Here is a 20,554-nt window from a genome sequence, read left to right on the forward strand (position 1 = left end):
TGTGTGTGTTGTGAGGACACACATGACGTGTACCGATCACCATTCATACATTTTATTATCATTATTGTACATTTACAGCACATGACATGTTCAAACACATAATTTAGACAGGAATGTTCATATACAGACAGTTTATCCTCTCCGGTGGAATAATAAATTAACTCTTTAAACATTCGAACTTACTTCATGGCGATCACAATCCAGCCAAGTAACCGCGTCTCGTTTTCACGTGATGTGTAATAGCCGTGTTGGTCCTTCATGCACAGAGGAATACATCAACAACACACCCACACCCACAATAATAATAATAATAATAATAATAGCAGTTATGGCGGCAAAGCAGCCCCTTTTCGCAGAAATGTAACACAAAACAATAGAAAATGAAAACAATACGGAGACAAGGGGGCGGGGCTTCTCAGTCCATGAATTTGCGGTTGGGGTTGGCGCCGAAAAGGGCCACTCGGATGTCGGGCATCATCTGCGGACACGCAAGGCAAGTCAACGACATCAATTGGACAAAAGACAGATTGTTTGGGAAAATGATCAATATCACATGATCTTGAGATGAAACTGAAAAAATATATATATTGGGAGTTGTGGGGGTGGTCGAGAAGAACAGTCCAATTTTTTTTTCATTTTAAAAAATGAACACAGGATGTTATTTTTCAATGCAAAACAACCTTTTGGGGATATAATGCATTAAAAAATGCACAAAAACCTATTTTTGATTAGTATTTTTTCTATGCTAAAAATGGTTTGAAATGTATATATACAAGTTAGTGTTTTTTTTAACATAAAGCATTTTTAAAATGTTATCCAAAAGATTAACATGTATACATCTTTGAATATATTTGGAGGTTGATGTCCTTTACTGGGCAGTAACTTTAACCCATGACATGTTGTGTATTGTCTATTATTTTCATCAAGCATGAGTTCACGTGAAAAGCTAATTATTCAATTAAATTGGATGGCTGATTATTTTTATTAGAAGCTTACGGAGCCTGTTACGAATCTGTGGGTGCAGTCAGAAGGGCAGCACGCTATTCTCTTTTGCGTCTCTTGTCAGTGGTGTCTTTGTTTGGCGAAAGTAACTACGCACTTTTTGTAATCGGATCGAGACACATTTGATTGATTCATTCTCGAACCTCAATTGAACCAGCAACTTTGCCAAACAAAGAACAGGAAGCCATTCACAGATCGGGCTGTGTCGATGGTTAGCATGAAGCCGCGGTTGTTACCTGCTGACCCAAGAGGTCCAGTCTGCTCTCCAGGGTGTTGGCCACTTTGATCTTGCCGTTTCCGTTGTAGAGTTCGATGCCTCCGGAGCTGCCAAAGAGCTCGGTTTGTTATTTGCATTTGTGCGGGAGAGGGAAGTCCTAAAAAAAAAAAAAAAAAAGGAGGCCCGGCGGCACTCACATGTCGGGAGCCAGGAAGTTGTCCTGGTCGATGCGCACCTCCAGGTTGTTCTTCACGGACGCCTTGTAAACAGGCAGGTTCCTCTGGATGGAAGCCTGCGAGTCGACCAGAGAGGTGACGTGAAGGTGCCAAATTGGATTTCTGACGGCAATGAAGACTCACCTGCACCACCTGGACGTCTTGCTTGCGACATCGAATGGTGACTTTGGGCTCCAGCAGCTGATACAAACCCTAAAGTGAGAAACGACTTTAAGGAAGTGCAATTTGTGTACACATCTTTCATATGTTTGCCTTTGAGGGGCGTGGCCTAGTGAGTGACATCAGGAGCTCCTTATGAGTGCATCAGCGACTGAGGCTCTCTTTGCCCGCAAACAATAATAATTGAGCAAGTGATGTCAATGTACCACTCTATGGAGTCCTGTTCCCATTTTAAATGAAGTTAAACAAATGCGATCCATAGTAAACTTTTATTGTAAGCGAAAGTGCTGAGAAACAAAATATTACATATTACAACAAATATTACCATGCTCCCAAAAACATATTTATGTTTTGATGCAGCCTCAGAACTGAAGAGAATGGTAGAAGCAATGGTAGTTATTACAAAAACGGCCAGCAGGTGGCAGCAGAGTATAAGAGATCAACCCGGGCCATGTTGAAACAAGCTCGCTTTTGTCAGTGTTGTCAACAGGTTTGTGAATAATGATGAAACTTAGCGATGTTTTAATGCTAATAGCTGAAAAACGGAAATGCATAGAAATACACGTTTTTCTTTCTTTTGGTAGGTTCCATGTTTTAATAGCAATAGAACACAATATTCTGTGGGACTTGCAAAATCGGCGCTAAGGGGGTTGCTTCAATGAAAGTGGCTGGGAGTGAATGAGTTAATTAAGATCGCACTATTTTTACCTTCCAACCCAATTTTATACCCTGAGTTAATGTCAAAGATAAGATACACAGGCTTACAACAATTAATCAAATAACAAATATTTTGATTACACAAAATTGGCCGTTTTGTCCGTCAGAAAGCGAGCCAATTTTACGCACTCATTCGTCGACACCCACGTCACTCACCAGGCAAGGCCTCTACTTTTAGGGCTGACGTCACAGTCAAATAGAGTGGAGACCCCAAGTGGACAAAATAATACCACCCCCCGCACATTACTCCCAAATTTGTTTTGATCCAATTAATGGATATAATAAAATTAGAATAATTGTGTGTACGTGATTTGTGTGTGGGTGAAGTGAGGAGCTGATGTTCTGAAATGAAAATAAGACATTATTGTGCAAGATAATCGTGTTAGTTGAGGGTTTTTATGAGGCTTCGGTGACCTGCAGGATCAAGCCGTCAACCAACGCGGCGTACCGGGCCGGGTCTCGCGCCACGTTGGCGAGCCGCTGACGAGCCTCGTTGAGCATGTCCTGAAAAGTAAGACCCGCCCACATCCAATTAAAAAAAAAAATTTCTGCGTCATTGACGAGCACATGACTTACCGAGATCATGTCGTCACGGGCCTTGAGGACCTTTAGGCGGGCCTGGTTCATCAGGTTGGACATTTGGCTGTTAAGTAGACAAATGACACACACGTTGTTGGCTCGCTGTAACGCCGTAAGTGGCCGCACGCAACAACTAAACGCAATCACGGGAAAAGTCGAACACGCCAAGCGCGAGCGGCGCTCACATTTTCTTCTGCTGCTCGATCTGTTTCTCCTTCTTCTCGTAGTACTCCATGATCTTCAGACGCTGCGTTTGCACCAGGCGGCCCTTCTCGATGTTGAACTCCTCCTCGGCCTGTAGGGGGAGACGCAAGTGGAAGAAACAGAAAATAGAAATTTCAATGAAAACAAAAAAATCACTTAAATTGGGTTATGCTAATGTGAATATATGCCAGTAAGTGTATATGTAAATATGTAGGTTTGTACATTATGTTTAGATATATTCATTTCTATTTGGTTTAGAAGATATGGGAACGAATGAGAATGAATAATAACAGGTATTCATTTAGCAATGTTTATTTTTGCGGTGGATGTATTGATTACCATTACATAGTCAATTATTGAGACATGATGTCAGTATTGATACTGACATTGCAGTTGATTGTTAGTAAATACTTTTTTTCAACATCTTTATAACACTGACACTTTATTGGCTACATCTACTCTTCCCTCCCTGTAGTTGCATTACAAAATATCTCATAAACACACTCAATCATACAAAAAAAGTTATTGATCCACCGTGATTGTACCTTAGCGTCAATCTCCTCCGCCTTCTCATTGGCCTCCTGCTCGATGAAGGCCATCATGTGCTTGATCTGTGGACATGCAAGAGGAAAACCTCAGTACATTCTAAAATTTGAAATATGAAGTGTTTGCACTAATGTCAAAGATGTTTTGTGACACGGTGCTGTGAAGCGGCTGCTATTCTCACAGCCGTAAGGAATGTATGCAGCTATTTCAGTCACTAATTATAAATGGCACCTTCAAAAGGAGTCGTCAGAGTGTGAGGAGATTTAAAATTCAACATTTCCTCTTTTGCTATTTATGCATTGCAGTTCCTCATCTGGCCCCCGTCATGTGATTGTCAGGTGATCACTGGCCAGGATGACTCCAATACTCCACGTTTAGTCGTCAACACAAACGCCCAATTAAAAAACCAAAACATAAATATTAAATCCCTTGTCATGTTCTTATTTATTTTAGCATTTACCTCCTGGAGCTAGCTCAATGTCATTGAGCAGGATGCTAGCGGTTTCTGGCAAACAAAACGGCAGCGTAAACCAAGCAAAACGTGCAAAAGCAGTGATCGTCGCTACGACAAAAATGTGTTTTTTTCCCGCCCATAATCTTCAAAAATCAAAATTCTTGGTTACCTGCTTCTGAACGTCGGCATCGCTGAGCGCCATGGTCGCTACTGCTGCTGCTGCTGCTTGCTAGCTCGGGCCTGACATTCAACGAACACACAAATTTCAATAAAGCCTGATTACAATGCAATATTGCAACACAATTCTCGCGTTATATTCAAGCTAAATCAAGAACATTTTTGATTCACCCGAAAAATGTGACGAGGACGACGAATGAGCTAATCCCGGCGGTCGTGACTTGGTTAGAGACGTCTTCAATACAGATCGAGGGTCAGCTGAGCCGACTGGCAATGTCACGTGATGTTTACTTCCTGCTTTGTGGCCAATCAGGCGCGAGGGTGATGCGGAAGTTGGAGAGTGACGTCAATGAATGAAATGAATACTAAAAACATTTAAAAAATGAATTAAAAAAATATACATTGTATATATGTGTTTATATAATAATAAATATAATTAAATAATATACATAAATTAAAAGTAAACTATAAATATAAACATATGTATACTATATTAGGATGTTATCAATGCGCAACACAAATACCTAAACTACTAATTACACATTTTAAAGCTAAAATATACATCATAGCGGGTTTTTTTTAACAACACTTCCCAAGGGCTTTTGTGGATTAGTACATAAAAACTGCATATCTCTATCATATCATGTTATGTATTAACTCAACAATAGTTACTGTTTACACTCAGGTTAAAGTCTGATTAAAGGACTCCAAACATTTTTTCTACCTGCAGAGTCACCCATGCCATGGCGGATCCACGGCCAAGTGTTATGTCATTTGAAAGGAGGGGAGGGTGAGAGGGAACGAGAGCTTGGACATCGTGTTATTTGTGCAACAGATACCTAGCGTGCATGTCTGCCTGCCTGTCGCTCGCCTTGAGTGACGACTTTGTGTCTTAATTCACATTGCACTCTGCTTTTGGAACGCACTTGTTGTCTAAACAGCTCACCAACGACAACCAGGTATGCTCAGTGTTTTGTTTTTTTTTCGTTTTTTTAATGTGTGTGTGTGTGTGTGTATAGAAAAGTTTCAGCAAGTCATCTCAATTATGTGAATGTCTGTTGGCTTTCCTTTTAAAAATGTGTGCTGAGTTTGTGTGGACATGCAAGCGGTAGGAGAGAGGTCACTATGGGTCAATACAGTGCAGGGAAGGGCAGACGGTAACCTTGAACTTGAATGAGCGTGACAACCGCTTTGTCAATGTAACATGAACTGGGTATGTACATTTGAGTCATGCTTCTTTATGGCCAGGATGGGACCAAGGGGAATCCAATTAAAGTAACGGAGGATCACATGGCGTGCGTGTGTGGGGATTAGCGTGAGCGTGTGCATGTGCGCGCGCGCGCGCGTGCTTGGCTAACTTCAATGATTAAATTGGGGCGAGATTGATGTGGGGTCAATAAAACCCTGTGTTATTAGTAGAAGTACAACAACAGGTAAAGTTGGGGATGGATGAGATTGGGTTCTCACGCAAAAAAACAAAACCGCCGACGACGACTGTGTGACGTTTTAAAGCATAATTGTGAGTGACCATCTTGCGTTACGCGGAGACAACCATTGACACGACTGAATATTTGTTTAGTATTATGTACATAGCTTCAGCTTAAAGCTAACAAACAGTTCAAAAATAATAACCAATCCTCACATGCATATATTCTTTATCCTTTGCAAATAATTATTATCATCACTGAAGCTTATTGAGTCAGTTGTGAAACTCTTCTTTGAGTGTGTCAGCATTTATTTTACTGCCCCCTGGTGGCCAATGTGTGTACACCAGAAGCAAAAAAATGTGGCAAACACTATATTATTTTTTATATTATACTGAAATGTGTGTACGTTTTCATAAAATACAATATTATAAAGTGCTAATTTTCTTATTCAGATACACACAGCTGTACCAATAAAGGTGTCCCCACTGCTGGATGCCTAACCCAGTCTGCACTTGTGTAAATAAAAAAAAAATTTTTCATGATTTGATAGCTAATGAGCTAAGCTAAGTGATAGTAATTCCCGTTACAAGCGATGTTTATTTTGCTCCGATGCTAAACAAACACAAGGCAATTGCGTGGCGAACAGACAGCGAGCGTGGAGCGCCGCGTCTATTCTGGGCTTGAGTCCGGTGAATACTTTCCACAGTCGGCAAGGGAGTCGCGACACGCGGGGTTATAGGGGTCACCTTCGTGTGATATGTTGTGAGTCACGCACACGCTGGAAACTTTTAAAATGGAGGAATGTCTTAAAATAAGACCTGCGACAAGCACACGTTTCCCCTGGATTAAAAATACACGTGCGTGTGTTGCTCCATGACCACGACACGCGGAACCGCTTTGGTGACAAATTGATTTGTAAGGGCCCTAAACACAGATACTCCTATAGATGGTGCGTGACATTATTTTAGCTGCAAGTTATTTTTGGAACATTCTGGCGAAAATTGCGAGAGAAATGATTTTTGAATCAGTATTGACAGCTAAAAAAAAAAGTTAGAGCGTTCCCATTCCACACAGCTGTTGTATTGTGCTATTAGTTCTTTTTTTTGGGGTCCACTATGATATCGCAAATAATTCACATTTTGTGTATGGCATTATTAGACTAAGAAATTAGAAAAAAAATGATATATATATATATATATATATATATATATATATATATTTATAACATTTTTAACAAATATTTATTATTCTAATCAACTTATGCCCTTTGTAATTTAATTGTTTTCATGAAAAACTACTATTGATATTATTGGGGAAAAAAGCTTCTTTTTTTATTCCTGATGTATTGTTTTATTTACTTTTGTGAATGGTTTTATTTATTTATTTTTGCATTTTCTAACTTTTACATGAACATTCTATTAAAAAAAAAAAAAGTATTTTGTTCATATTTAATAAAAAATCAAAATCATGAATGGCTTTATTTCATCAATTGTTTTATTCACTTTTCTCATCGTTTTATTTTTTTAAAATGTAGAAAAAAATAATGAAATTGTTTTATTTTAGCTTACATTTATTTCATGATTATTTCGGTTTTATTTTGTTCTTCATCTGATTTTTTTCGCCACATTTTCAATTTCCCCATGAATTAAATTCATTATTTTTTAAAAATGTTTTATCTTATGATTCATTTTAAAATCAACAAACAACTTAATTTTGCTATTTTCCTTCATGAATTGGTTTCATATTGGATGATTCACAATCCCCCCCCCCCCACCATTATTTTGTTTATTTTATTATTTTTTATTTTATTTATTATTTTGTCAAGGAGTTCAATGAACTGGAATCAACCAACTCGCCTCACGCACATCAACTACTACACTATACGTATGCATGTCATAGTTTCCATCTTAGCTTTCCTGACTGACTTCAATCTGTTATGTCTCTGCAGTCGCCATTCTGGAGGGGAACGCCCCAGTCGAGTCTGGCGGGGGGTCCGTGGGCGCCACCTCCGCCACGCCACCCCTCAGCCCCGGACCCTGGCAGAGCGAGAGCCTGCTGGCGGAGTCCTGGTCCACCATGGGCGACGTGGACGCCGAGGACGCCAAGAGCCTGGACAGCAGCGACGGTGGAGCGGCAGTGGAGAACCACTCGTCCAACTCCGACATGGTGCACCTGGAGGAGGAGGAGGAAGACGAGGACGAGGAGCTTCAGACAAGCGTGTTGGACGTCCAAGCTCCAGAGACTGAGGAGCTCCTGTTTTCGTCGGAGCAGCATCAGACGGAGTTCATGCAAACGCTGCCCACCATGGCGTCGCCCCCGCTGCCCGTCTTCCGGCTAGAGCCTCCCTCCGCCACCTCCACGCCGACGCCCTCCGCCACAGCCACCGAGGAGACCCAGTATGCCACGCCGGGCCTCCTCCCGCCCTCGTCCATCTTACCTCCGGTGGTCGCCCAGGATGTCCCCTCGGAGGAGGAGTCCAAAGCGGGGGGTCCCGCCGGTCTGCCCGTGATGCTGTGTGGGGGCGCCGCTTTGGTAGCCGTGGTGGGCGTGATGGCGTACGGCGCCGTGGCCTACTGCAGGAAGTAGAAGAAAATAAAAAAAAGACTCTGGCTGTGTTTGGAATCATTCACTCATTCCCTACTCAATATAAAAGGGAGATTTATATAGTGGCCCTGACACCCACATCATTCACCAGGCAAAGCCACACATTTACATACACACTCAAAATGACAGATAGAAAGGGCACAATAAAGGGGATTGATAACCTTTATTCACTATAAATTCAAACACTACAACACAATAGCGAACTACTTAGTGGATAGGGAGTGATTCCGAGCACAGCCTCTTTTCTTTCGTCTTCACAATTCCACTTTGTCCTCCACAATTCAGCAACATGACACATTATTATTATTGTGATTCGATGGTTGTGTTTGTGCTACCTCAGCTCACAGCAGAGCTCATGGCCTTGACAGTACCAAACCATGTTGTGCACCTCAAGAGTATAAATGATTTTTAATGTTTGTGTGACTTTGTGTCTGTCCTTTTACTTCAAAATGTGTCAACATCTACATACAATGAGTCATTGGAAGGCTCTTGTATTTGAAATTCATGATATATATTATGGAGGGCCAAAACTGCCAAAAATAAAAATAAATAAATGACTAAATAAATAAATACATGACCAAAAGTGAAAATAAAATTGGATATAAAATATAAAATAAAAAAATTAATATAAATGGAAATAAAAAAAACAAAATATAAATATATCCCTAAATAAATAAACAAAATTAAAAATAAATACAAAAATAAGAAACGAGACTCAAATTTTTTTAATAAATATAAAAAATAAATGTCGAAATAAATATATAAATATAATTAAATAGAAATCAATAAATAAAAACGCTCTGCTCTCACATTTATTTATTTCATGCTGCAGACGCTCTGCCAGGTCGAAATGTTATTTAAATGAGGGGGCGGTCCTAAGCGTGTCTTGGGTTGGACTCCGCCATTGCAAATTGCCAGTCATTGATCGACTGAGCGGCTCGACAAACAAGATCGTCTCGCCGACTTGCATTGGAGAGCTCCAGCAATGGACGACCATCTTGTCCACTGACACCTCGACATGCAAGTCGCATGTTTCCATTCATTTCAATGAGGAACGGTAGTAAATGTGACACATGCAGCTCTTTACTGCCACCTGCTGAGTTAGGGTATCATAATTAATCAAAAATCTAAGATGTGATTCATCTGATTAAAAATAATGATAATCGTTTGACAGCTCTAATCTTAAACCACCATTCTATTCTCTCCTTCATAGTTTGTAAGCAGTAGTAAATGTGACACGCGCAGCTCTTTGCTGCCACCTGCTGGCCACTCTGCCACATTACAGACTTTAAGCATCCGCCCCAGTAAGTTACCTGCTCTTCAACTTTCCCATCGGAAAGAAAAGACAATGCCACTTTTTTTTCGCGCATGCTCGTGTGACTTTCTGAGATTGACTCTGTGACACTTCTTCATTTTCACACCAAGTGAAAATATTAAAGAAGAACAATGGTGTGGACTGTGCGGGCAGCTATTGAATGAAGAAGAGGAACGACCGCGCTCGCTTCTTTGTTCAGACTGATAGCGGGGGGACAAAAACACAACAGAAAACAGACCGCAGCACACACAAAAGAAAAACTTTCCATCCTTCTATTCTCCATAAAGATTAACTGATAGATAACCTAATAAGTCAGCATTTCACAGACTAAGCTTCTCCACACCCACACCTCGCCACGCTAAAATGCAAACAAAGGCGTCAATCATGTCAGGTCACACGACTGCAGTTTGACTATATCGAGTCAAAGTACTCTGTAAACTCTCTACTGTGTGTCCGACAACTTTGCCAGAAAGATAACAACGCGGCGCCGTAACACCTGCACGCAGCCGTCACGCTCCAGCCGCCGCCTGACACGTTGCGGTCGCTTATTTATGGGGGCGTAACCCCTCCTATAACCACACGCGCGCGCACACACACACACACGCACGCACGCACGCACACACCCTCAAAGTGGGAAATATGTATTTGGAGCAAAAGCTTTGTGGTTCTTCGTGTTATCAACCGTGGCAGGAAACACACACGCACATTTGCATGCCTGCACAAACACGCACGCACGCAAGAGCGGGAGCACAATAAGACGACATATGAGTAAACACAATAAGGACGTATCACATGGCAACTGACCTGCAGCCTTTCCCCTTTCCCATAATTGGCTTTAAAAAAAAAAAAAAAAAATGCTATTCACGGTTGAGGCCCGGGCGCACACTTGACGGGCTCGAAAGGGGAACTTGAGCACTAAAAGTCGGTTGGTATTTAAAACGCGGTGGCGACGCTGGAGATAAATGAACTTCTCAAAAAAGAAAAAAAAAACGGTGTTTATTTGAAGGACGCGCAAACATTGTTTGTGTGTTTGGCGCATTGAATTGTGTCAACCATTAACCTCAACGAGCAGCACGCTTATCGAGTCTCAGCGGCATAAAGGAGACGACGCAATACGGGAATAAAAAAGAATGAATAACTATTGAAAAGGTGACAAATTCAGATTATTATTATTTTTAACTCACAATTGAATTGAAGTTAAACAGGTGGACTCTTAAGTGATTTTAAAGGAGACAAACTAAATAATAATGCAAACCTTGAATTTTTAATGAAACTAAATTTGTACAAATGTTTTACACTCATTATTCCCTCCATAATTACTGGCACCCAAAGGTTAAGATGTGCTAAAAGCTTTAAATTAAACATATTATTATTACAGAGCATACTGAAAATGGTAGAAATAGTTCACCAGACATATAATCAAGCTCCTCCCTCCCATGGCCAGCTCAGTCCCCAGACCTCAACCCCATTGAACCTCAGTGAGCGAAAGAGGTCGCTTAACCTTAAAATTGATGGAGGTACTGAACCCCGTCAGTTTCCTATGCTCATTTACCAAGCCCTTTTTTGTTAAAAAATAAAAACTGATTTTATTTTTTTCAAATTCAAGACATACTGCTGAACGAAATGAACAGGAAGAGTCGCCTTTTTATCAAACCTGTCTCTCTTCAACTTGAATTCAAAAATCGTTTTTCTTGTGTTCCCTTCGTTTTGCTAGATAGCTTGTTGTGCCGGAGTAGAATTGCAGAAACAATAAAAACAGCAGTGGCCCCGGAATTGAACCCTGTGGAACACCATACGCTCTGTTATTCATGCAAATTCATACTGCACAACCGCTTTCTTTTTTTTTTTGTGTGCTCAACATAGTTAGTATGGAGGGATTACAATAATAAAGAAATCTCATGACATATCATCACAACAGCCACAAGTCGACCACTGAGCGCACCAAATTGTCAGCACAGATAGGCTATAGCAGCCAATGATGGCCATCACAAATCATTTGAGTCGGCTGGGTGTCTTAACTCGGCTGAACACCTGAGACTGACTCACTGACTCACTCGAACCCGGGTTAAGAACTACTGCTTTAGAGCGATTGGGCAAAGAGGAATGACCAACAAAAGGTTGGATTTTTTTAAATAATTTTTTTGTCCTATATCATTTAATTTTATTTTGGTCCTATATATATATATATATATATATATATATATATATATATATATATATATATATATATATATATATATATATATATATATATAAATAAATAAATGCACTTGAGATTTAGGTTGAATGTTACTTAAAAAAATATATATATATATTTATAAAAAAAATTACATTTATTTTTAATTTCGTTCCTATATTACCGATAACAAAGAGGAACGTCCCACCTATCATGCTGTGGTTTTTACTCAAAGGCGAGCAGCAGTGGTTGAGGTTGCAAACGCACGACATGCAAATTACACGTGCAGCAGTTGTGAGCAAAATACTTCCGATCAATCTGTAGGCTCAGATTCCAAGCAAAGAATCATTGTTTTGTTTCCTTTTAACTTTGATATTGGCATATCTACTGTATCTGTGCCTCCCCAAAACAACACACTCACGCATGCACGCACGCGGGCGCACACACACACACACACACACACACACCAAAAAAAGAGAAGTGTATGATGGCTGTGTTACATTGTGACGTTAACACATTTAAATTAAGCGTCCTCTGACTATTTATGCCCATGGACAGGTAGTATAAAATGTTTCATACCTGTCCAAAGCTGGCGTCCACCAATAAGGGCAGAAACCTCCTCGCCCCAGGGCCACACGCTCACTCCTACAAGATGGTGAGTGGACGGACACATTGGTTAGTAAACAAGGCAACTTACAATCCTTAATATGAGACATTTCATACATGCAACTATTATTTTTGCAGCACTGCTTGGACAACGACATCAACCAACATTTCCAGGACGCCATCGACGTCATCCAGCAGCATTCCGCTCATCCCTACTACGACTCAGGTATCGGTGCACATTTCACATTCGATTGATTTATATTTTAGGGTGGTTTTGACTGATTTATGTGCTTTCAGAGTATGCGTACTACGACACTCTGGGCGCTCAGCAGTGTCAGATCTCTTACTGCTTGGTCGGACCCCACCCTGACGAGTCGGCCCCCGGATACGAATGGCATGACTCGAGTGTTGTAAGTCGTTGTCCCTTTACAAATTATATATATATATAATATACCAATATGACTCGAATGATTGGTTTCAGCAGCAGACGTGGTCCCAGGTATTGCCCGAAGTCTCCCCGATTCAAAATGAAGCCGCTCACTTTTACTCATCCCAACGCCTCGCACCGTCACAGAGGAACAGCAGAGGTAACACACATGGCCGCGCATTGGTGTAGTGGTACCGTTGTGATCCTCGGATTAAAAAAAAAAAAAAAAACGAAAATAAAACACCACCACTAAAAGGCCTCTTTTTGAAATTTGGATCAGAAAGTGTCAACATTTTCATCCACCTGTTTTTCAATTATACTGCATATATTTTTAATGATCTTTTCTATATATAATACATGTAACACATTTTTTAAACTATATCTATACTGTAAAAATGTTTTTTTTTATGTGTACCTTTTTTCAAATATAATACTGTATACAAACTAAATTGTATTCACTACATACTAAATATGTTAAATTACTTTTTTCAAAATAGTATTTTTTTAAATCATCATCCTGTTTCATTATATTGAATGGCTGAATATACTTTTTTGAGAATCAACCCCCCCCCACCCCCAAAAACCAAAACTTGCAGACTGCCTTTTCCAATAAATAGCCACCAAAATATTCAATTTTCGATACACAGAAAAAACTCTGCTCTCGCGTAAGGAAGGCTTATACAGATCTTCAATTCTGAATAACAAGGACAGGTGAGGTCAAATAAATAATGCTATTTGTCAAGGTAAAATATGCCAGTCAGAAAATCCTGAACTGCAAAAAATGATTTTTAAGAAAAAAAACCCCACTTGTTTCTGGGTATTTTCCACCCTCATTTTTTTGCCTAACAAGATTAGAAAATAGATCTCAAATTAAAGAAAAATATCGAAAGACATTACAGCTAATATCAAGAAAAAATATATTCATAACAAGCTCAAATAATGGTTTCCATGAAATGACCAGCAGAAGAGCAATGCTTTTTTTGTTTTTCTAATTTTAACTCATTCACTGCCATTGACGGCTATAGACGTTAAAAATTCATCAGTTTCACATTTTTTCCACTATTGTTAACAAGAGTATGAAAACCTAGAAACAATTTTTTTTGTACATTTAGAACAGATTTGTGATTAATCATGAGTTAACTAGTGAAGTCATGAGATTAATTACAATTAAAAAAAAATAATTGCCTGATGCCCCTAATAAAAAAAAAGAAGAAAAGATTATTAAAAATTAGGGGCGTCAGACAATTAACATTTTTAATTGTAATTAATCGCATGACTAACAGTTAACTCACGATTAATCACACATTTTATATCTGTTCTAAATGTACAATAAAAAATATATAGGTTTTTATACTCTTGTTAACAAAAGTGGGGAAAAATGTGAAACTAATAGAAATAGTTCAAATTAATTTTTGATGTCTATACCCGTCAATGGCAGTGAATGAGTTAAGAAGAAAACCAATTACACAACTTCTCAGTTGACAATTTAAGGAATAACATGCCAATTAAAGTTTGAACACAGCTGGTTTTGTTTTCAAGCCTTATACCAAAGACTATAAAAATGGACACTCAACATACATTTATTTTATTTTATTTTTTAAAGTAGTTTTTATGCGAGTAGCGCAAGTGGGTGCGTGCGAGGCAGGCAAGCGGTGACGAGCTCAGTAAAAGAAAAAAAAATCAGTGTTAAAATGGCCACGAAAACTGTTTAGCAGTTAGTATTATTTTGCATAATTTCTATCCTGTCGTGTTTGTAACCGTCACCCGGAGTGCAGGTCGCAAGAAGCTGCGCCTGTACGAGTACCTCCACGAGGCGCTCTACGATCCCGACATGGGCGACTCCATCCAGTGGAGCGACAGCGAAAGCGGCACCTTCCACTTCGTGTCCAAGAACAAGGAGCGCCTGGCCGAGTGCTGGGGCCAGCGCAAGGGCAACCGCAAAACCATGACCTACCAGAAGATGGCGCGGGCGCTGCGCAACTACAGCCGCACGGGCGAGATCGTCAAGGTGCGGCGGAAGCTCACCTACCAGTTCAACCCCGACGTCTTGCACAGGTTGGGCTCGGGGCGGGCGCCAAGAGGGACTCCGCACAGCCCGACCGCCGCGCGAAGCGACTGTCGCCCGGCGGCGCCCGACTGGCAGAGCTGGTACGGGCAGTTCCCGGCGCAGGACTACCAGCACACTGGCGCTTTCAACGTGCTTTGTTGAAATACGTCACAGACTTGATGCCGTTGACATTTCTACTGTTTTCTACTGCTACCTTTTTTTTTAAATAAGGAAACACATTCATGTATTGTAACATAATATAAAAATGCAAATAAATAAACTGATCATATAAAGTGATTGTGAGTATGGTTGTTCGTCTCTGTGTGCCCTGCGATTGGCTGGCAACCAGTACAGGGTGTACCCCGCCTACTGCCCGAAGCCAGCTGGGATAGGCTCCAGCAACCCCGCGACCCTTGTGAGGACAAGCGGTACAGAAAATGGATGGATGGATGGATGGATGGATATAAAGTGGATGGATGGATGGATATAAAGTGAATGGCTGATTTTTACGGGTTTTTCACCGTTGTACAGGTTAACAATGTGTTATGGTTGTCGGTGTTAAGGCACTAATATATATATATATATAAATAAAAAAATTAAAAAAATTAAATCAGTTGGATATCTTGAGTATACCATTTGCAATTCATACAAGAAACAATTGGAAGTGCATCGGTGATCGTGGCTCTCCTTTCCACGCGACTCAAGCCGCCTCGCATCTGAAGCTCGCGCGTAATTAAATAATTTGGGCTCGCAACACTACGCAAAATAAGAGTTGTCAAGGGGAGCCGTTCATGACAAGCCGCACGATAAATCAAAGGTGCCATTCAACACCTGCTGTGCTCCTGACTGACTTGATCAACCAGTTTGTTCAAATAAAAATGTTCCTGACCTCGTGTGTCTTTTCAGATACAAAATTATGGAGGCTTTTTGTCGTTGGTAGACCACTTCCATCGAACCCCAGGGGTTCGGCGGAGACCAAGACATATAATCCACCGTAAGAAAAGATAATTTGTCTACCGAATTGCAAAAGTGTCACGTTTATTTTGGCCTCGGAACACGAACAACAAAAGAAAGCGACTAACTATTCAGCATCGTTACTGAAACGCGGCCGTTTCTCGATACATCCTGTGAGGAAAAATATGGCCGCAAGTGTGTTTTTCCTGAGAGGGTGGCGGCGGGCTCCAGACGCGGCCTTATCTGGGCCCAGAGGGGAGGATGTGGTCAGCTCTGGGGGGCCTTTATTGACGGGCTGACTGCTTGCTTGCCGCTGCTGGCGTCGTTGCGGCATGGAGCCCATTGTTACCGCCGGGCTCACAAACCCGCACTCCCTTTGGGGGAGGTATAAGAAAAGCAGCATCTTTTTCGTACTTTTTAGACGTTCTTCGGACCGACTTGACGAGCAGCGATGGTAATGAGCGATGAGCGATGAGCAATATCACTGGCAGAATGTCAACCATTAACTATTGCATGTCCTTCAGAATTCTTGCCAGGAGGCTCAGTCTGACTTGGAGGTGATTTTAGAATTCCTGGAGGAGTATCACAGACAAAACACGGAAAACGACGGTAAAAGGAACGCCATTGTTTGTTACTTGTTGTTGGTGCGTGTGTAATGTAGTATTTGATGAGATGTTTATATTTGACCGCAGGTGTGCGGGAGGATGCAACCGGTGTGGACAATGACGCTTGGCAGCCATGCTGGAGGCCTTGTGAGCCACCTGTGAGCATCACTGTTATTCCAAAATTATTATTATTATTATTATTATTACCATCATCATTATTAAGATAACATTTTTGAGTTAGTTGATAATTACAAATTATTATAATTACTATCTTTATATTAAAGAAATTCTGTATTTTTTTTCTATATTTTTATATACAATCTTTGCTATAGTTGCTAATGCTAAAACATTGCTATACTAAACATATTTCTTTAAAAAAAAAAAAAGCAATGTTTTTTATTTTTAATTACAAAAAACATACAGTATATATAAAAATATAGCAATGTATTTGTAATAAAATGTATAATTCAAATGGAAAAAAAATATGAAATAAAAAAATATAAATACAATTTTATTTTTTTAGCTGTTTTTTATTAAAGTGACAGTGTGTAGAATTAAGTGCCATCTAGTGGTGAACTAATAATTCATTAATTTGAAAAAAACACAATTAATTTCAATAATGTGCAAAACTTTTTTTTATATCACATTAATGTACATTTTGTTAAACAAATTGTAGGTCTAGTAATCGCTAATTATATGACATAAATTGTATCTTGCCTTGCAGGAGGTGTTTTGCTGCTCTTTTCTTTCTGCTACTGATACCCGCAAACGAATGCTGGTGCATTCTATTAGTTCACCACTAGATGGCACTAAATTCCACACACTTTAAACATATTTCAATGGTGGATATAAGAACTAGGTGTCATTTTTAAAGATTAAGGAGCACATGAACCAGTAATAAATAAGCAATATAGTCTAAAAATTAACAGTTAAGATATTTTTTCCTCCGCCCAAAAAAATCTGTTTTTCTAACAAAGTGAACCCCGAAGAAAACAAAGAAAAAGAAAAAAAGCTTAGCTTAAACTCCGACTTTGCCATTGTGTCCGTGTCAGAGCATCGCAGGTGGCCCCGAGGCGGAGCCCAGCAAGCCCTCGGCAGCCTCCGTGACCACGAGACAATTAAGCAAACATCAGGCCACAGCGGCTGGCAGCGGTGAGTTCTCCTTTTTTCTCTCTCGCCTCACACGGTTAGTGCCGCGGGAGCTGGCCGCCTCACAGCAAAGAGATCATAAACAATGCACGCATCTTTTTTTTACATATTTATGAGATAACCGCAATGTTTGTGCGACCGTCTCGCTCGCGATCCTGCTAGCTATTTTCTGGGAAATGCTTTTGAGGAAATGATTAACAGTAAGTGGTGTGGCGCAGATGTGAGGTGGGCGTTCGTGCGTTATTACACTGTCAGGAATCTATTGTGGGTGAAACCTGATGCCCCGCCCCCTTAAAAAAAAATTGGGATCCAAAATGTGCCACCCTCTAGAAATATTTGCATTGGCAACTGGCAATCGGTTTCATACGGGAAAACCTCAGCTGAACATCTCGACTGTTTACGATCACAAATTAATAAATCACGACAAGATTTAACGACAATGTCAGATGACCCTAAAATGGCCACTGTCTTTTCAGACAAGGGTTTTTGTGTGCGGGTCTACACATGTACGACACAGCTACCCTGGGGTACTCCATCAAGCCAGATTAAGGAAAAGCCTTATTTCGATGAACCCGGCTCATTTTAAATCAGAGTTCCCTTCCATCATGGTGGGTTATATAAATGCCCACTCGGTAACCATGGTAATTTATGCTGCTCCGGAGCAGGTTAACTGTTCAACTTAGTTAAGCTGTGTGTAAAAAAAAAAACGTCAAAAAGACTTTAACGTGGATTTCTGCGCTCGTGTAGCACCTGAAATGGTATATTTTCTTTTGTATGACATTTTATTTGATTAATGACACGTATGCATCATTTAAGTTTATTGTAAGATTAATTTAGCACGCTACCCTTAGAGGGCAGTGTTGAGCTTTTGGTGTTGACGGTTGGCTAGGTGTACCAGAGAAGAAGAAGCCCCCCCTTGGATGAAAAAAGAGATGGGGAAAGAGAGAGAGAAAGAAAGAAAGAAAAAAAGAAAAAGAGAGTTAACAGGAGCGAAGTTATTTGCGTTTAATGGCCGAGTTGTCAAATGACGCTGCCGTGCTTAAAAACTCAAAATAGTCTCAATTAAGCATTAAGCAAAGCCAAAACCTTGTACCTCCAAAATCGCCATCAAAGAGAGCAAGCCATTCTCAACACCTTAGATTGGTCACTTAAAATATGTAAATTTGACAAATTGTAATTTAGGAGGTTTTGGCCAAATGCCAGTGAGATGTACGTAGATCTAATTTGGTCACTAGTCTTCAAAAAGTGATTTCAAAGTGGATCCTTGGATTGGTCAAAATGGCCACTTCAAACCAATGTGGCTGACTTCCTATGTCTTTTCAAACATGGCTTCCTGAGGACTTTTTCATGGGTCTGCTCTCGGTAGACATGCCTACCGAATTTCACGTTGCTAAGTGAAAACAGCTTTGGGGGCTGAATTTTGCAAAAAAAAAAAAAAAAAAAAGTTGATTGGTGGAAGTATGAAGAATGAAGTAAAAAATGTAAAAAAAAAAAAAAAGGGGAAGAAACTGACCATTTTCTGCGTCTTGCAGGTAGGAAGGTTCGTCTTTTCCACTTCCTCTTCGAGATGCTGGAGGACCCCGCCATGGCCCACTGCGTGTCCTGGGTGCCCTCGTCCTCCTCAGGCGTGTTCCGCTTTTCCGCCCGCAACAAGGACCAGCTGGCGGCGCTGTGGGGCCAGCGGAAGGGCAACAAGCGGCCCATGACGTACCAGAAGATGTCGCGCGCCCTCAGGAACTATGCTCGCTCCGGCGAGATCGTCAAGGTGAAGAAGAAGCTCACGTACCGGTTTGGCGAGCGCACCCTGACGCTGCTGCGCCAGCGTCGCCATGGAGACCTGTAATGCAAACCGGGGATGAACTCTCACTGGAGTTTGTCCAGTTTGCATGCATCATCTCCAATAAAAAAAAAAAAAAAAAAAAAAACATTTTGTTGCTTGAACCACAAGGTGTCACTCGAGTCCATCTGATCCCAACGAACCAGAACCCCGCACCGACACCCCCCCCCCGCCCCACCCCGGCCTCCTTCAGCGTGCTTGTGACCTCATAGCTAAACCAGCCCTGTGATGTGAACCCTCAGTGCATTGCCGACAATACCAAATGGTTTTGAGCTCTTTGCAGCCCCCCCGGTGCCTACATGACACCCCCCCCCCCCCCCCCCCCCTAAGCCCAGCATTTACTGCTGGAGAGCCCACACCTCCCCCGGTTATAAATGGGCCAACGAGGGGGCGGCGAGTGTCCGTTACCAAGAAAGGCCACATGCCGTAAACGCAATAACTACATATTAAGTTTGATATTTTTGAATCGGTTTCCGTTTGTTTATGAAAACATGCCATCGTGGCTTTCGAACATTCGGCGCCATGACGAGGTTTGACCGTGCGGAGGTTTGGGTGCCGGGGTTAATTAAGTGAGACAAGCTTTGTCGTCGACGATTTCATTTGAGGGTCTTGTTTGAAAAGCTTCAATGAGTGACGTAATTCTTTTGTTTTGTTTTTTCAAATCAGATACGCGTGTCAAAGGTCAAGCAGCTTTCTATGTATAGGCCACAGAGCCAGCGCGCAGGCATCCCCCCCCCCCCCCCCCCCCGTGCTTCGCTGTTGTCAGAGGACAGCATTCCCGTCGGATTAAACAAATACCTGGCATGTGGCGTCGGGTTTGTAGCGCGTCATCTCAAATGTTCCCTTTATCATAAATCCACTGTTTCTCCAATTGAGTTGGACATGTGAGCATGGGGGGGGGGGGGGGGGGGGGGGATTGGCAACACATTCGGTTTCTCCGTCTCCGACCAAGCCAGTCTTTTGTCCATATAAACAATTTAAGCATATAATCAGCGGAATTAATTACAATTGCCGCAAATAGGACCGTGGTCTTGTGCTGCAGGGGCGGGTCAGCCTGGGTACTGTAGTTTATTTTCAGTCCGGTCGCACATACGCCATCCTTTGGCTATAAATAAT

General features: G+C 41.1%; 5 protein-coding genes across 5 annotated transcripts in view; 3 read left to right on the plus strand and 2 right to left on the minus strand.

The window, feature by feature from the left end:
- Positions 1-36: 36 nt before the first annotated feature.
- Positions 37-4,589, minus strand: atp6v1e1b (ATPase H+ transporting V1 subunit E1b). Its single transcript, XM_086058600.1, has 10 exons — positions 4,463-4,589; positions 4,284-4,354; positions 3,660-3,725; positions 3,096-3,205; positions 2,908-2,974; positions 2,746-2,835; positions 1,579-1,647; positions 1,417-1,511; positions 1,239-1,326; positions 37-478 (listed from the first exon to the last, which is right to left on the minus strand). Exons 2-10 carry the CDS (start codon positions 4,314-4,316, stop codon positions 416-418), a joined length of 681 nt encoding a protein of 226 aa, XP_085914726.1. The 5' UTR covers positions 4,317-4,354; positions 4,463-4,589; the 3' UTR covers positions 37-415.
- Positions 4,590-5,092: 503 nt separating this feature from the next.
- On the plus strand, positions 5,093-8,738 carry LOC147159273 (uncharacterized). Its single transcript, XM_086058602.1, has 2 exons — positions 5,093-5,250; positions 7,667-8,738. The coding sequence occupies exon 2, from the start codon at positions 7,795-7,797 to the stop codon at positions 8,302-8,304; it is 510 nt and encodes a 169-aa protein (XP_085914728.1). The 5' UTR covers positions 5,093-5,250; positions 7,667-7,794; the 3' UTR covers positions 8,305-8,738.
- Positions 8,739-12,363: 3,625 nt separating this feature from the next.
- spic (Spi-C transcription factor (Spi-1/PU.1 related)) lies at positions 12,364-15,109 on the plus strand. The gene is given in 7 exon segments (XM_086059051.1): positions 12,364-12,371; positions 12,421-12,454; positions 12,457-12,468; positions 12,558-12,645; positions 12,717-12,829; positions 12,901-13,006; positions 14,622-15,109. Coding segments are annotated over 7 exon segments (795 nt in total). The 3' UTR covers positions 15,056-15,109.
- Positions 15,110-16,179: 1,070 nt separating this feature from the next.
- Positions 16,180-19,467, plus strand: spi2 (Spi-2 proto-oncogene). The gene is given in 7 exon segments (XM_086058601.1): positions 16,180-16,212; positions 16,214-16,287; positions 16,289-16,301; positions 16,372-16,456; positions 16,540-16,610; positions 17,505-17,604; positions 19,134-19,467. Coding segments are annotated over 7 exon segments (687 nt in total). The 3' UTR covers positions 19,445-19,467.
- Positions 19,124-20,554, minus strand: part of LOC147159276 (N-acetylglucosamine-1-phosphotransferase subunits alpha/beta-like) — a 43,099-nt gene continuing 41,668 nt past the window's right edge. Inside the window, exon 24 of the transcript XR_015090457.1 lies at positions 19,124-19,438. The gene's annotated coding sequence lies outside the window, so the exon portion shown is untranslated. The remainder of the gene's footprint in view (positions 19,439-20,554) is intronic.

This window comes from Leptonotus elevatus, chromosome 17, assembly GCF_054856555.1.
Source record: "Leptonotus elevatus isolate MCC_2025b chromosome 17, RoL_Lele_1.0, whole genome shotgun sequence".
In the NCBI taxonomy this organism is placed as follows: domain Eukaryota; kingdom Metazoa; phylum Chordata; class Actinopteri; order Syngnathiformes; family Syngnathidae; genus Leptonotus; species Leptonotus elevatus.

Excerpts from the sequence above, each read along its gene's own strand:
- atp6v1e1b (XM_086058600.1), bottom strand. The coding sequence starts at position 4,316 with ATGGCGCTCAGCGATGCCGACGTTCAGAAGCAG. Across the intron at positions 2,975-3,095 it reads ATCGAGCAGCAGAAGAAAAT|CCAAATGTCCAACCTGATGA; the intron begins GTGAGCGCCGCT and ends TCTACTTAACAG. Across the intron at positions 479-1,238 it reads TGGACCTCTTGGGTCAGCAG|ATGATGCCCGACATCCGAGT; the intron begins GTAACAACCGCG and ends GCGTGTCCGCAG.
- LOC147159273 (XM_086058602.1), top strand. The coding sequence starts at position 7,795 with ATGGGCGACGTGGACGCCGAGGACGCCAAGAGCCTGGACAGCAGCGAC.